General features: G+C 39.3%; 2 protein-coding genes across 2 annotated transcripts in view; both read right to left on the bottom strand.

The window, feature by feature from the left end:
* Nucleotides 1-2,991, bottom strand: part of LOC143904758 (putative aminoacyl tRNA synthase complex-interacting multifunctional protein 2) — a 108,172-nt gene extending 105,181 nt beyond the window's left edge. Inside the window, exon 1 of the mRNA XM_077419662.1 lies at nt 2,981-2,991. The gene's annotated coding sequence lies outside the window, so the exon portion shown is untranslated. The remainder of the gene's footprint in view (nt 1-2,980) is intronic.
* Nucleotides 2,992-8,861: 5,870 nt separating this feature from the next.
* Nucleotides 8,862-9,725, bottom strand: LOC143904739 (exportin-4-like). The gene is made up of 2 exons (XM_077419618.1): nt 9,247-9,725; nt 8,862-9,158 (listed from the first exon to the last, which is right to left on the bottom strand). Exons 1-2 carry the CDS (start codon nt 9,310-9,312, stop codon nt 8,862-8,864), a joined length of 363 nt encoding a protein of 120 aa, XP_077275744.1. The 5' UTR covers nt 9,313-9,725.
* Nucleotides 9,726-15,129: the final 5,404 nt, after the last annotated feature.

Genomic DNA, 15,129 nt, shown 5'->3' with positions numbered 1-15,129 from the left:
ATTAAGATTTAAGGAGAGTTAGAGAAATATCGTAACCGTACTTACCTGTTTGAACGGGTGACGTCCAATCTTCTTACCGGGACGATATCGGAAGGCGACCACCGTCAATTCCTTGATAATCGGCGACGGTGAAGAGGACCACCTGGCGGGATTCTGAAATTTGAATTGTTTCGACAAATCGAGGAACCATATCATAGCTCACAATCAGTAAACTTACCTTCTCGGTAGAAATAGGTAAAACCGAGTGGCGACCGATGACTTTTAGGACAGATAAGCGTCTCTGGTGATCAGATATAGCATCGTTCGGTTACAACATAAAGGGTCTTAGCGAGAACGTTAGCCGTACAATGCGAGACATGAACTTTAGAGTTCTTCACACCATCCCGAAGAGATTAGACTGTGTCATTAGAAAGGGCAAGGACGGGTTGCCGAATCTCAGCCAGACAGAGTTAGTTTATAAGATTGATTGTGCAAATTGTGATGCAGTATATATTGGCCAGACAAAAAGGCATTTAGAAACACGTATCAAAGAACATCGATGTGATATCAGAAAAAATGTAGATAATCATTCGGTTGTGAGCAAACACCGTCTTGCACACAATCATGATTTTAAGTGGCAGCATCCAAAAATTTTATACAAAGAAAAACATTTCAAAAAAAGAGAAATATCAGAAATGTTTTTCATTAAAAAACATGATTGCACAATCAATTTACAAAACGATACTGAGAGCCTGCCATCTATTTATAACCGTGTCATTGGTATTACTTAGTCGGCCCTGTATATTCGGTTCTGCTCGTTTTTCCCACCAGAGCACCTTTTGCTATCCGCGGATTACGTTTGACAATTTCATTTCGCTTTGACTGTCTTACTGTTCGGACGTTGTGCCTCGATATGGCTTGTGACGTTTTGATCTCACCGTTTGTTTTGGAGCGCATAAAAATTGTAAGTTTTTAACTGATTTTTACAGTGTTAATTAATTTATTGTTTTTGACCAGCGCGATATTATGACGATTTTGTATAGTTTTTTATTGTTAAATGTATTATTTTGTCTTTTGTTTAGTTTTGCGTTTGTCTTGACGTTGTCAGGACACCACGTCAACGATGCATGTAAATTTGTTATGCGGATCGGTGTAACCTAAAGCACTTGATAAGGACCGGAATTCGGTCGAAACGTTGTGAAATTTGTTTTCAATTGGCCAGTTGGGTTGAAAATAAAACGACTTATTTTAAATTCGTTTCGAAAAAATATGAACTCAATTTATCAGACCAATCCGAAAACAAGTTGAGAGATTTATCACGAATATTTTGTAAAAATCTTTCTTCGAGATGGCAAAAATCAAATAAAACACTGGAAAATTTCACAAAAAAGAATAAATCATGGCTTCAACAAGTTTTAAAATTTTTCGATAATTTTTCCAATTATTCAAGCGAATCTGCTTCTACTACTAGTTCATCGTCTCATAACAAATCATTTGATGAAATTACTGATAGACATAAACGGAGGCGAACAGAGAATTTACGAGCCTCTAATTCGACAGAAGTTCTCCTGTATGCTGCGAAACAAAAATTAACTAGTGATGGATCTTCTGATTTTGCAAAGGTATTTGATTATTTGATTAAAAATCCGAGTGAAATTGGACGAGTTAGGGCATTTTGTGAAAATAAAATAAAAATGCCTTTGTTTTCGAGAGAAAAATGCTTAGCATTATTTCTCAGCTTGAATCTATCGAAAGAACAATACATTGAATTACGAAAAACTTGTATTGAGAGCGGGACTAATCAATGGCAATCATATTATGAAATACAATAAGCAAAATTAGAATGTTATCCGAGAGATAAAGTAACGATCACCGAAACTTCAGCATCGATCGAATTACAAGCTCTGCTTGAGCACACAATTAAAAGACTGTTTAAAGTTTGCAAAGAAAATTTGGATTTATACAGTAATTTGAAATTAATTTGTAAATGGGGCTTTGATGGTGCATCCAGTCAAAGCATGTACAAACAACGATTCATAGACGAAAATGCATCAGATAGCTCCGTTTTTATCACAAGTTTTGTTCCCATAAAATTAATAAATAGTTTTAATGTTGTATGGGTGAATCCAAATCCATCTTCCACTAGATATTGTCGTCCAATCAGATTCGAATTCATTCATGAAAACGCGAAAATTTGTAAGAAAGAATACGAAAGAATGGAACAAGAAATAAAGAATTTAGTACCAACCGAATGCGAAAACATAATTGTTAATTATGAGATGCTTTTTACAATGATAGATGGCAAAGTATGCACAACTTTATCGGATGTTACATCATCTAATGCGTCATGTTATCTCTGCGGTGCGAAACCGAGTGAAATGAACAATATTGACAAAGTTATAATGAGGGATATTGATGAAAAGACTTGTAATTTTGGCATATCGAGTCTTCATGCAAGAATTTGATGCATGGAGCTTCTACTTCATCTATATATATAAAACAAAGTCGGGTTAGTTACACCATTTATAGCTCAAAAACGGCTGGACAGATTTTAATGATCTATGGTTTGTTGGATTCGTCTCCGCCCCGAATAGCATAATAACTAAAAAAAAAAAAAAAAAAAAAAAATTAATCTAGAAAGATATCCAAATACACCAAATACCGGGGCCGGGGCGAAGCCCGGCGGGGCATGCTAGTGTATCATATAATTTATCCTTTAAAAAGTGGAGTGTACGCGATCCAAATCTAAAGAAACAACGTGAGGAAACTAAAAGGAGGATTCAGCAAGAGTTCAAGAAAAATCTGGGATTGCTTGTTGATATTGTAAAACAAGGTTCAGGACTTGACAAATGATGGAAACACTGCAAAAAAGTTTTTTTCGGAAATTGAAACAACTGCAAAAATCACTGGATTACAAGAATCACTCATTAAGAGACTTGCCGTCAGTTTAAAAGCAATTTCTTGCGGAGAAAGGGTAGACGCCAAAAAATTCGGTCAATTTGCAATGAAAACGGCAAAAATGTTCGTAAATGATTATGGATGGTATTACATGTCCTCTTCCGTTCATAAATTGTTAATCCATGGAGAGGCAATAATTTCACACTTTTCTATTCCTATTGGTCATTTATCTGAAGAAGCGAGCGAAGCCCGGAATAAAGAATTCAGGCAATACAGAAGAGATCACACGCGCAAAATTAATAGAATTGCTACGAATGAAGATCTTCTGAATCATCTTTTAATCACTTCTGATCCTTTAATTTCGAGTTTACGACCAAAAATGAATGAAAAAAAAAAAATCAAGAAATGTTCTCCGAAACTCTAAAACTTTTATTGTAATTCTTTTTTTTCCTCTTCATTATTTAAGTACATCAGAATGAGTTTAGAGTTGAAAATATCGCGAAAGTGACGAGTCGCGGGGTCTTATCATTGTACAGATTTATTGTTATATAGGTATACTTTTCAATAATTTAGAATAAAAACAAGTTGGATTATCATAAAAGCCATGTTATACAATTATTCCTTGATAAATATACAGTATTAATTTAAAAAATTTGATTCTATGACAGTTGCACACATCATGTGTCCGCTCTTTCCTTTTTATTTTTTTTATTTAACTTTAGATTCTTATAAAGTAACCAAAAAACATTTTGGTACTCATTTTTAAACTGTTTCATTGACATTCCAATGAGTTATTGAGATATGTCCGCAAATTTGCCAATTCAGCCCACTGTGCCACGCAGCAAATGCGGCCCCTCACCAAACCCGACGGCGGCTGGAGGAAGCCTACGAGGTGGTGCGGGTCAACCTGGCCCGGGCTTTTCAGCGGCAAGAGGTCTACTACAACCTGAGGCGACGGGATTGGCGACCCCGCGTCGGAAACCTGGTTTGGAAGAGAGAGTATCCACTCTCCAAGAAAGCTACGGGCTTTAACGCCAAGCTAGCCCCCCGCTTTACCGGCCCGCTCGAGGTAAGGCAGATTATCTCGCCCGTTATAGTCGACTTGCGCGACACCCGGGGACGTTGGCATAGACACGTACACGTGCAGGACTTGAAAAGCGCGCCGGAACCTCGCGCTCCGTGTCAACAAACGCGCGCGTAAACACCGGCCGGAAAGCTTCGCGAACAATGGTCCCACATTCCTGAGTCGGAAAAACAAAAAAGACCGTGAAGCCGTGCACTAAGACGGTGCGCGGTCCACTCCTCAGTCAACCACGGGTAGTCATAACCCGATTGACGCCCGAGAAAATTAGCCGAGCAGAGCGACGCGCGACGCGGCAGCCGCGGCGAGTAGCAAGAGAGGAGCCGGCGAAGCACGCCGTCGCTGACAATGGATCGCCAGGTTGTAAGTTACTTTGTGCCACCGGCGGGAGACGCGCGCCTATGGGGCTCTCCTGCCGAACTAGAGGCGATCAGACGCGCTGCCGAAGCCTTCGACAGCATGTATCGGGTCGAGATGATCCGTGTCACGGTGACCGACACGATCACCATCACCGCCTTGCCAACGCAGCAGCCGTGGGAGCAGCCGGAGGAGGACGAGCAGGACTTCGCCAGCCCGTCCAGTGGCGAGGGCGAATCGTATGACGAGGGAGAGATCTCCACATAAATTTTAGTATACGCACACATTCCGAGGACGGAATTGAGAAATCTTATCTTTCTTTCTTTTGTAAATAATTAATATTCATAACATTATTCAGCCCAACCGTCCGACGTATTAGAATATAAGATACGCGACAGCAGTCGCCGGGCAGCGGCCCATTTAATAAAGGATAATTCCTTTCTTTTCGTGATCCACATAGTTATTTTGTTTTTCCTTTTTGCGGCACCAAGTGCCTGGCTCGACCAGGTGATTAGTTTATTTGATTTTGATAGGTGCGTGGATCAGTAATTGCACCACAACAACGTATGGTCGAGTCACACACAATCCTCAACGCGAGAGCGCGGAATTAGGACCACGCGCACGTCGGGCGAACGAGAGTCAAGATGCCGACTCCTAGTATCCTCACGAGAGGATCATGCGAAAACAAGCGCGATCCGACCGCGCAAACATGGGGTTTGCCGGACACCCGGCAAAACACACGAAGGGAGCGCCGAGGCGCCAAACGGCTCAAACTGCCGCCAGAGGAAGGCTTCACCAACCTCTGGAAACAATCGCGAGCACGATCCGATCGTGCAAACCCCAGGTTTGCTGGACACGTCACGAAAGGACGAACGCGGCGACGCAGCGCCAAAAGGCTTGAACTGCCACCAGAGAAAGGCTTCACCGACCTCTGGAGACTAACGCGAACGCGATCCGCCCGCGCAAACACCTGGTTTGCCGGACAAGGGGCAATACGGCAAGCGAAGCGTCGTAGCGTCGCGGCATGAAATATGCATGTTCAAGGGTACGGACAAACCCTAGAGACCGAACGCGAACGCGATCTGACCGTGCAAACACCCGGTTTGCCGGACAAATACGATATCTTGAACCGAGCGTCGGACCAAACTGAGATTCGATATGCTCACTCAGTGAAGGTCGATAAGACATACGAATCAAGCGCGAGCGGAATCTGACCGTGCAAACACCCAGTTTGCCGGACAGACACGATATTTTGAACCGAGCGTCGGACCGGCACGATATTAAATATGCGTAGTCAGGGAAAGTCGAGAAGACATCTGAGTCAATCGCGAGCGCGATCTGACCGCGCAAACACCCGGTTTGCCGGACAGATGATAAAGATTAGAATTGCGTCACTAGGGACACCTGGTACACCCGAAGATCGAAGCGCGATCAAAATCCGACCACCCTAACAGGGGGTTGTCCGGACAGTCCGGACAACTAGTAGTTCCAGACGTCGGCTACCGGAAGTAGGGCCGGAATACGATCGGTAAGGGCCTAGAGAGTAGGCAGAAAGGTCGCCACCATTGGCGGACGTTTTAAACGCGACCTGGACGTCTTCTCCAGAAAGTCGGCGCGGAATCATGATCGGGGACATCCGAAAGACTTTGCGCACAGGTTGGCGCCGTCATAAGTTCAGAAATACAAAAGTTGAATTGTTGCTACCCGGAAGTCGAAAGAGCGCGACGCATATAGTGTACTAGCGTTGGAAATTTCCATCGCGAACATCTGGCGCACACCTGGTGTGCCGAAGCGCGTAAACACCTATTGTTCAAGCGTAGTAATGGAAATTTCCAGAGAGGAGAAAGCGGCCGAGACCCTATGGAAAGGGAAAACCTCGGTGGTAGGGAGCCCGAGAGAGCAACGTTTCTCGAGGCAGTCTCTCGTGGGCGCTCGAAGGTAGCACTCTCGCGCGTATTATACCGGCGTATCGTGGAAGAATATTCGCGAACGCGAAACGGAATACGATAATTAAGACTACCTCAGTGTCTAATAACAAACGGGAACGCCCGCCAACAGCGTTACGTGACGTCGATACGAAAGACGTACGGGTTTTCGCGTACCTGAATCGCGAAATCGCACTTTGCGAGACGTGCGACCGCCATCGTATGTGGCAATCGTTAATTGTGAACCACCAACATTGTGCAACTATAGTTAACAATAAAAGCAATCGTTATTTGCAAAAATCCAGACAAAAATATCATTACTTACCTGAAAACTTACCTGAACAAGCGGTTGTCCGGCCATCTTGGTGATTGCGTGGACCGACCCTCAAGGTCATCACAGATTCTACTTCAGGGGAAGCCATTGATAAGGAAACCGTAGCGGAAACCTGAAAAAAGTTGATATTAGTTGTAATTACGCGGACAGTTCTCGTACTTGTTGTTTGGCTATCTCCCAGACGCGTTGATCCTGGACATCGGTGAGTAGCGGTGATCCATGCCATCGGCGGTGGTGATGAAGCAGCTGTCGACGAAACCTGAAAATAAAAGAGAGTTAATAGCGTTACACTTAGATTAATGTCGGGACTTAGCCGATCAAGCGGTTGTCCGGCTATCATGGTTCCACAGTTGAGGTAGATGAATGATTGATAGTGGAGGTGAACGGCAGAGCATCCCAGAGGAGGCAACCGTGGCGGGAATCTGAAAAGTCAACGGGTTAAGGAGATATCACCTGATCAAGCAGCTGTCCGGCTAACAGGTATCCCTGGCTGGCCGATTGAGGTCATACCTAGCGGTATCCAGAGCTCAGGCGATGCTTATCGAGCAGTTGTAGCGGGATTGAAAAAATAAAATTGTTTAAACAATTTGTTCACATTTTGGATGATTTTCATTACGAATACCTACCTTCTCGGTATATAAAGGTTTTAGACCGATGACTAATAGGACAAAATAGCGTACCCCGTGGCCCGATTATGCATCGTTTGGTCACAACCGTACCCGTATATAAGCCCGCGGTGCGAAAGACTTTCAGTTGCTCTAGCATAGCCAGTCCGTGAACATGGAAACACGCGCTAAACTAGAGGAGCTTTTTGGCGATATCAGCGACCTGGACGACCAGTGGGAGAGGCCGATCGACACCGGGCCAACCACCAGCCCAGCGGACGTCCCTCGCCGTCAGGCGCCCAGCGTAAGGACCCGCATCCAGAGGGGCGACGCCGAGAACCGCCGCCAGGCCGCCATCCTGATCGAGCCGGTATTGGTACGATCGACCAGGCGCCTGCCAACCACCCGCGTACGGGCGAACCTGCGGCCTACCGAACGACCACCGGACGCCGACCGACTACCAGCCAGACCACCCGCCGGACAGTCGTCCTCGGCCCTGCCTGTCCGCTGGACCGCTCGGCCGACCACCGCCCCCGCAACAACAGCCTCCAGGAGAGCTACCACGAAGCCGGCGACCAGCCATCCGCGGCCGAACATAGCCGAGGCCCGAAGACCGACGGCCCAGACCCCCGCCACCCCACCAGCGTGCGCTGCCGCAACGCCCCCCATAACCTCCCTTACCCCGGCCTGACCTCCTAACCGACCAGGCCCCGGCCCCCCCCCTGACCGCCGAGATCGCACAGGCCTCCGCCATCTCCCCCCTCCAGGACTTGATGTGGATCCCACTACCCACCGGAAGGAGGGTGCAGGTGCGTATCGTCACACATGTCTATTTTTGCTTAAAAATTTATGTAAAGTGTTAGCAATCAAACCACGTGTTTCATCAATGGCATCGTCATCGATTTTGCAACAATCAAACTCGAAATTCTTAATAACATCTAAGGTTGAACGCATGCGATCTTTTTTATTGTTGCGGTTTATCGGGACCACGGTCGTGAATACAGGTCCGGAAACTTGTCCGTTTTTTTGGTGGTGGGGGTGACTTGCTTAATGACGATGTTTTCATAGGTTTGCCATGTGACCGCGCGCGTCGCTGCGTTGCAAGAATTTTTTATCACGCATACGCGTTGTCCACTAATCCGTTTCACCGTAAAGGCTCCCGCACAATGAAATATATAAGGAACAAGGAATAGATATTAGCGATTAAAAATAAGAAATCAGGAATAATATTAATCGCTAATATCTGTTCCTTGTTCCTTATATTTTTCATTGCGGAAGCCTTAACCAATACAATATTTTTATAATAAATGTAAAATAGAAAATAGTATATGCAAAAAGCAGCGAGTTTTGTAAATAAGTTGGCTCAATCAACGTTTTAAATGAGTTCAAATGTGGATGAGTGGTAGTAAGAGATCCGCCTTGTAGTCTTTTACCGTTTTTAGTTCGATTCTGATTATTGTTTTTTTTTTTACAATTTTACGAAAAGAAAATAAAAAGCTTATATGCTCAAGTCCCCTTTTTGCAATAACATCCATAAATAAAATAAAATACATCTATATGTTAAAAACGCTCATCGTACACCGTACGATTAATATGATTAAAGCAATGAACTGAACTAATTCGATTTTTCTACAAATACGTCGTTAACTAAATTCGTTTTTATTTACATTTTAATTTCTATTTTACTTAATCATTAAGAATGCTTGTACGTTCACGACAAATTTATCGAAATTACTTTTGAACTTCAATCTCTGAGGACGTTTATTCAAGTTCATACTAAAGTCTATATCCGTCATTAGCTCGGTGAATGCATTCGCTAATCTTTGTGCTACTTGTGGATCCGTTTGACTGGCTACAATATTCTGTACAAGTTGCTGATATTGTTCTTGATAGCAATATATGAGATGGTAAAGAGGCGTACTGGCGTTCGAGATCAGATCTGAATCTATTTGATGTGACAAAATGAGACTTATCAGCAACTAAAAGAAAAAATTCAATATTTCAAAATTTGCTGTATCCTAAAAAGTACGTTTATATGCTCATAAGCTATCGCCTGTAAAAACTTACGTTCAAAAAAGGTGCCATTATGTCCTTGCGCCGCCGTCCTTGCGTAACTTCTTTGTGAATGTGCATGGTCAAGGCTTGGATTGTATCACAGCAAAGACTAGCTACTTCATTGCCAAATGAATATAAACCTAATTCTACTGATGACGCTAAAAGCTGCTGCAGCAATTTAACAGGTTGCAATTTGGCACGACACAATATTTCGTTAATTTCATTGTCAATTTAATCATTTTCTAGGACTTCGTACGTTCGTTACATTCAATATGTCAATATGTTATATGTTATATAACGTATGACATATATATGTTATATGTCATATGTCATATGTTATAAGTTATATGTCAATATATTCAATATGTATTTGCGTTATTTAAAAAATCTTTAACCTCCAGCGCTCCAGGTGGTGATGGTGTCAACTACATAAAATGACTTCACTAAGCGAGTCACCCCCCACTACTAGAGTTTCCAGACCTGTATTCACGACCGTGATCGGGACACCAAACTTATCGCCGAGGCTAAGAATTTTTAGTACCGACTCTGGAATTTGTTTACTGCTGATGTTGACAATCCATTTCGATTGTTTCGATCGATCTCAATATATTCTCGATATATTCTCAAAAGACTTGAATCCTTTATTTTGTTTATAGATGGTACGATGAAATTTGTTCATTAGCCTTATTTTTTCCCGTCTGTTAAATTTATCGATTTTTCTCGTGTTTGATTCGAAAAAGTTAGTGACTAACCTCGACGGAAGATGTGCGTGAATTTGATTCTCAATATTAATGACACGAGATCGTAAGTATTGTAAATGGCAGTTAATGTCGCGAATTTCGAAGTTTAGCAAGGCTTTGGAATACCGTCTCTTGGATTTACTAAAGCTGCTGTTCACGTTGTTGCTGTGGAAGCCGATGTTAAAACGCATGTTGTAGATATGTTGAGGCAGGATATCAAACCGTCTACATCGTAAAAGGAAAGTGAGTTGTTAGCTTGCTGCAACTGTCTTCATTTTCATGTCAATCCAGGACTTCAATAAGCAAGTGCGCTCGTATCCGAATTGCTCAGTAATTGTTTCAAAAAAACCTCCGTTGGGAAGTGACACCATTCTTCAGGTCAACGGTGTGCAATAAACCAATAAGGAAATTTTTTCTTCGCCAGTGAATAAAATAAAAAGGAGTAGTAATATATATATCTTACAATCGACGAATAATATTCCAATAACTGCGAGCCGATAAATGTCGGACTGAATTTAGCTATCGTTAAAATCGACGAAGAAACATATAATATTCCAATAACTGTGAGTCGATAAATGTCGAACTGAACCCAGCTATCGTTGGAACATTAAAACCCTTCCTTCCCCGGAATTAAATCGAACGATTTAATTCTCTAAAAACTGTAAAGAAATTATTGCGAAAAATATTTAGAGAATTAAATCGTTCGATTTAATTCCGGGGAGGGAAGGATTTTAATGTTCCAACGATAGATAGCTGGGTTCAGTCCGACATTTATCGGCTCGCGCACAGTTATTGAAATATTATTCGTCGATTGTAAGATATAATTATAAAGCACTACAAACGAGCTTGGTTTGCTAGCCCCTTTCATGAAATTATTAAAAAACTTAATAAAAACAAAAATTATAATAATAAAAAACAAAATACAAAAACAAAAACTTAAAAATTAATTGGTAAAAAAGTTAGTTAAAAAAATAGACTCCCGACTGCTGCCTAAAGTAAGTTAAATAGCGGAAAAATAAAAAACACGTACCCCAAGTTATCGATCAAGCCTATTTAGAACTTGATCCATTCTGTTGTGCCGCGAAGGTCAACAATCCCGAATTGCGACACCTCGCTGTCAGCGTTGCTTCCGGATCTTGCCAAACTCACCTGAGCAGGTGGCATTCCGGGTTTCGCAAGTGACACAGGTCACTCGCCCGGAAGCAAAAGCGCTGACAGCCGAGTCAGCACCGCGGAAGTTAACGCGCGAGAGATAAAAACCCGCCCTTCCGAAAAGCGGGGGCAGTCCGGAACGAAAGGCTAGATCACACGCAACCGAATGTAGTCGATTACACGAACGCCCGCAAGTCAGGGCAGCCTTAACCGAAAGGTGATATCGCGTGCAACCGAACGTTATCAACTCTAGTATAAAAGCCCGCAAGTCAGGGCAGTGTAATAACAAGACATCTGTAACATTAGAACAGCAAGTTTATTAAAGGATTATTTAAACAAGAGTCTGGCTAGTGTTCTTCCATCCTCCCGGCGGATCCCAAAGAATCCCGTGCCGACCCTCCAAGGTACGGCACAACAATTCACTCGTTATCGAGATCTTAACATCTCGAGTACTCGCAACCCGTCGCGTCACGAAAAAGAGTCACGGTCGGTCTCGCTTCGCGTATACTTGGCGCGAGACACTACCGTGTCTCTTGATAATAATAAAGAAACAAAAATCTAAAAAATTAAACTGTAAAAAAGACAGGTTTAAAAAGTTCAAAATAATAATAAATAAAAAACAGTTTTAAATAGTTTAAAATAATAAAAAATACGAAAAGGTAAAATTTTCTAAAAATTTAATACATATATAATAAAAAATACTTTATTTTTACGCTATAATTAATTGCACATTTAAAAAAAACTGTCGGGAGACGTCACGCCAAACCTAATATTTCTCAATCATAATTATTTCTATTTTACAATATTACTTTTAGAAGAATTTTAAACTTTTTAAACCTGTCTTTTTTACCGTTTAATTTTTTTAGTTTTTTGTTTCTTTATTTTAGGCAGCAGTCGGGGTCTATTTTTTTTTAAACTAACTTTTTTACTAATTAATTTTTAAGTTCTTGTTTTTATTAAGAAAACTGTATTTTGTTTTTTATTAATATAATTTTTGTTTTTATTAAGTTTTTTAAATTTTGAATTTTTAGATTTGTTAACTTGTTTTTTTGTTTAGAGCCTTATTATACATTTGTTGATTAAGAATTCTTAATCAATCCAACGTCTTATAACTAATGTCCAAAAGAATGCTATACTTCTGAACTATAAACTATATAGTAAGTATTGCCTTTGTAAACAATTTTTATTTTAATTTATTATCAGAATTATTATTTCATCTGATTGTTATAACATTTTTATAATGTGATTTCTAGTGTATTTGTTTCTATTTCTAATATATGTTTCTTGCTCTCTCCTATGTTTCACTTTTTGCTTTTTGTTTTTTACACTTTAAAAATATATCGATACAATGACATATTGATACTATATTTATAGTTTTTGCTATTTTTTATTACATTAATGATTTATTGTATAATTACATGGTCATTTTCTTTTACATTTTCCGAGATATTGGAACTCAAGTACATTCAGAATTCTCAATTCATGCTTCGTGATTAAATTGAATTTTAAAAGTTTTGTTGACAATTTTATCAAGTTTTTGACACATTGGTGTTTAAAATATCTTATTTAACGTATTTAACAATGTAATTTCTAAAATATTACATATTTTGCGTTCTTTTAAACATCAGATAAGAAAAATATATCGCATTTATTAAAACGCCAGCGTCTAAAAGTTCTTCGTTGCCGCAAATATACACATACTTAATTAAAGTATTATTTAAAAATTCATATATTATTTATTTTTAACTTTAACACTGGATATCTCAAAAACTAGAGCAATTAGCCATATAAGACCTATATAATTTTCGTTTAACGTAAAAATTACTACCAGAAACCATCGTCAAATAAAGGGGCGAAATTATCGTAATCGTGTCCTGGAACAATTGAGAAAAAATGGAGAGTATGCAGCAAAGATTTTTAAAATGGTTAGTAGGAGCAGATTGGACGACATCTACTGGTTATACAATAAAGAAGGAATTCAAGAGAGAAGGTTTAAAATTACGAAGCTTGAAAAGAGCATGAAGGTATAAAGAGAAATTAGAACAAGATAAGGGAAATGGACTATCAAGGGCATATTAAGAGGAGATAAAGAAAAGAGCTGGGAGAGCAAAGTATTTGTCGAAGTGTGAAGAAAACAGAATTAAAATAATGAGAAAGAGAGACAGAGAGAGAGAGAGAGAGAGAAAGAGAGAAGGGAAATAAATACAAGAATGTACTAAGGTGAAATAGACGGAGAAAGAGAAGAAAGAAAAGGAAATACAAAGGGAAGAAAGAGAGCAGAGGATAAGGGAGTCAATGTATAAAAAATGGTATAAAGAGATATGGACAATGGAGATACCAAAATTTATAACGAAAAGATGGAAAGAGCTAGGAGAGATGGGCAAGGATAGCAAGGTTCATGCTGGGGAATGAAGTCAAGGAGTTAAAATATTGGGAAAAGGGAGAAAAAAAGAAATGTAGGCTGTGTGGTTGGAGGATCAAGACGTGGGAGCACATATTGGAACAGGTAGACAGATAACGAGTAGACAGATGATGGGAATTAAGAGAAGGTGATAAAAATATTAGGAGAGAAAGGACAAGGGAATGACTTCAAAGATGGAAGGTGGCAGAGCGCGCGAGAGAAGGAGAAGGTAGAGCAAAGGAGAAAAAGCATGAAGATGGATAATAATAAAATATGACAAAAAATAAAATGTGATATAAATACGACAATGGTTAATAGGCTTTAATGTAAAAAATGCATGGATATCTAATATGTTGCTTATGTATGTATATATATTTTATATTATATATGATGTATATATAAAACCCCAAATGTATGCAAATAGATGTCTTTGTAACTTCACTCGGGGGAGTCAATAAAACTAACTAACTATATAAGGTTTAGGTTTATACATTTGCGTGATATTTTAGAGACGTCATCAAGCGCATACTGTGCATACAGAGATCTTTGTGTCGCGGTGGTATTGCATTGATTATTTATCATTTTCATTTGATTACACATGTGTAATATTTCTAAAATAAACGTTTAAATTAAATAATTTTTTAGATTTTTAGGTGCAGATAGGTACTTAAAAACTTAAAAAATGCAGCAATTTTAAAAGCCTACAGATATAAGAATATAAAGTCTTAAGGGAAAATTGATACTAATTATACGTACGGGCGATATCCGGTTTAAGCATGTTTCTTATATTTATCATGAGATAATAAATATAAAATTCAATACAAAAAATAAAATTTGTATTTTAAAAAATTTGAATCTTTTAATTAAATGTAACGCAGAATCTATTATAAACTATCTCAAGACTAACTTATACTTTAAAATTTTGAATAGTATACGTTATTTCTTTGGATATTTACGCATATACCATTTCATACATAGGTACCGGTCAGTTCATTCTGTATACATAAGTAATCTGGCACAAGAAAATAATCAATCATTCTCAGTCAGATAATAATGAGTTCAAGTTCTACAATTGTTAAGATTAGTTGCGTCACTATATTATTATTCTAGATGTTGATTATTCTACCGCGGAAATGTTATTCTCTTCCAGAGGATAAAAGTCAAGGATCAATCGAGAACTATTGACAACTGCAAAGTCATTATATGATTTCATAATTGTTAGTTAATACAGTAACGGAGCTAGAAATTGCAATACTTAATATTCAAAGAATAAACTTATAAGAAGAACAAGAAATTTATATACAATTTTTTATTTAAAAAAACCAAATTTTGCAACGTAATATTTTTTATTAGATATTGTCTTTATTATTCCATTAAAAAGTTTTGGCAACCTTAAAAGTTGGTTTAATTTTATTAAGAAAAGAAGGAATAGAGAAGGGTTTTTAAAAAGTTTTCAAAATTTACGTGAATATAAGTATTATTTTTACTATTTAAAATAGTGGAAAGACAAAAAAGAAAGTTGTACGGAAGGGTGAAAATCTCAAGTTTTGTCACTGAATACGTTACTGATTGTGAGTACATATATTTCAAGAAACGCAACTG

The sequence above is a fragment of the Temnothorax americanus genome, unplaced genomic scaffold (genome assembly GCF_048541705.1).
Source record: "Temnothorax americanus isolate GAGA-0224 unplaced genomic scaffold, ASM4854170v1 Scaffold57, whole genome shotgun sequence".
In the NCBI taxonomy this organism is placed as follows: domain Eukaryota; kingdom Metazoa; phylum Arthropoda; class Insecta; order Hymenoptera; family Formicidae; genus Temnothorax; species Temnothorax americanus.
Note: the sequence above shows the minus strand (reverse complement) of the source record. Positions and strands in the feature narration are given on the sequence as shown.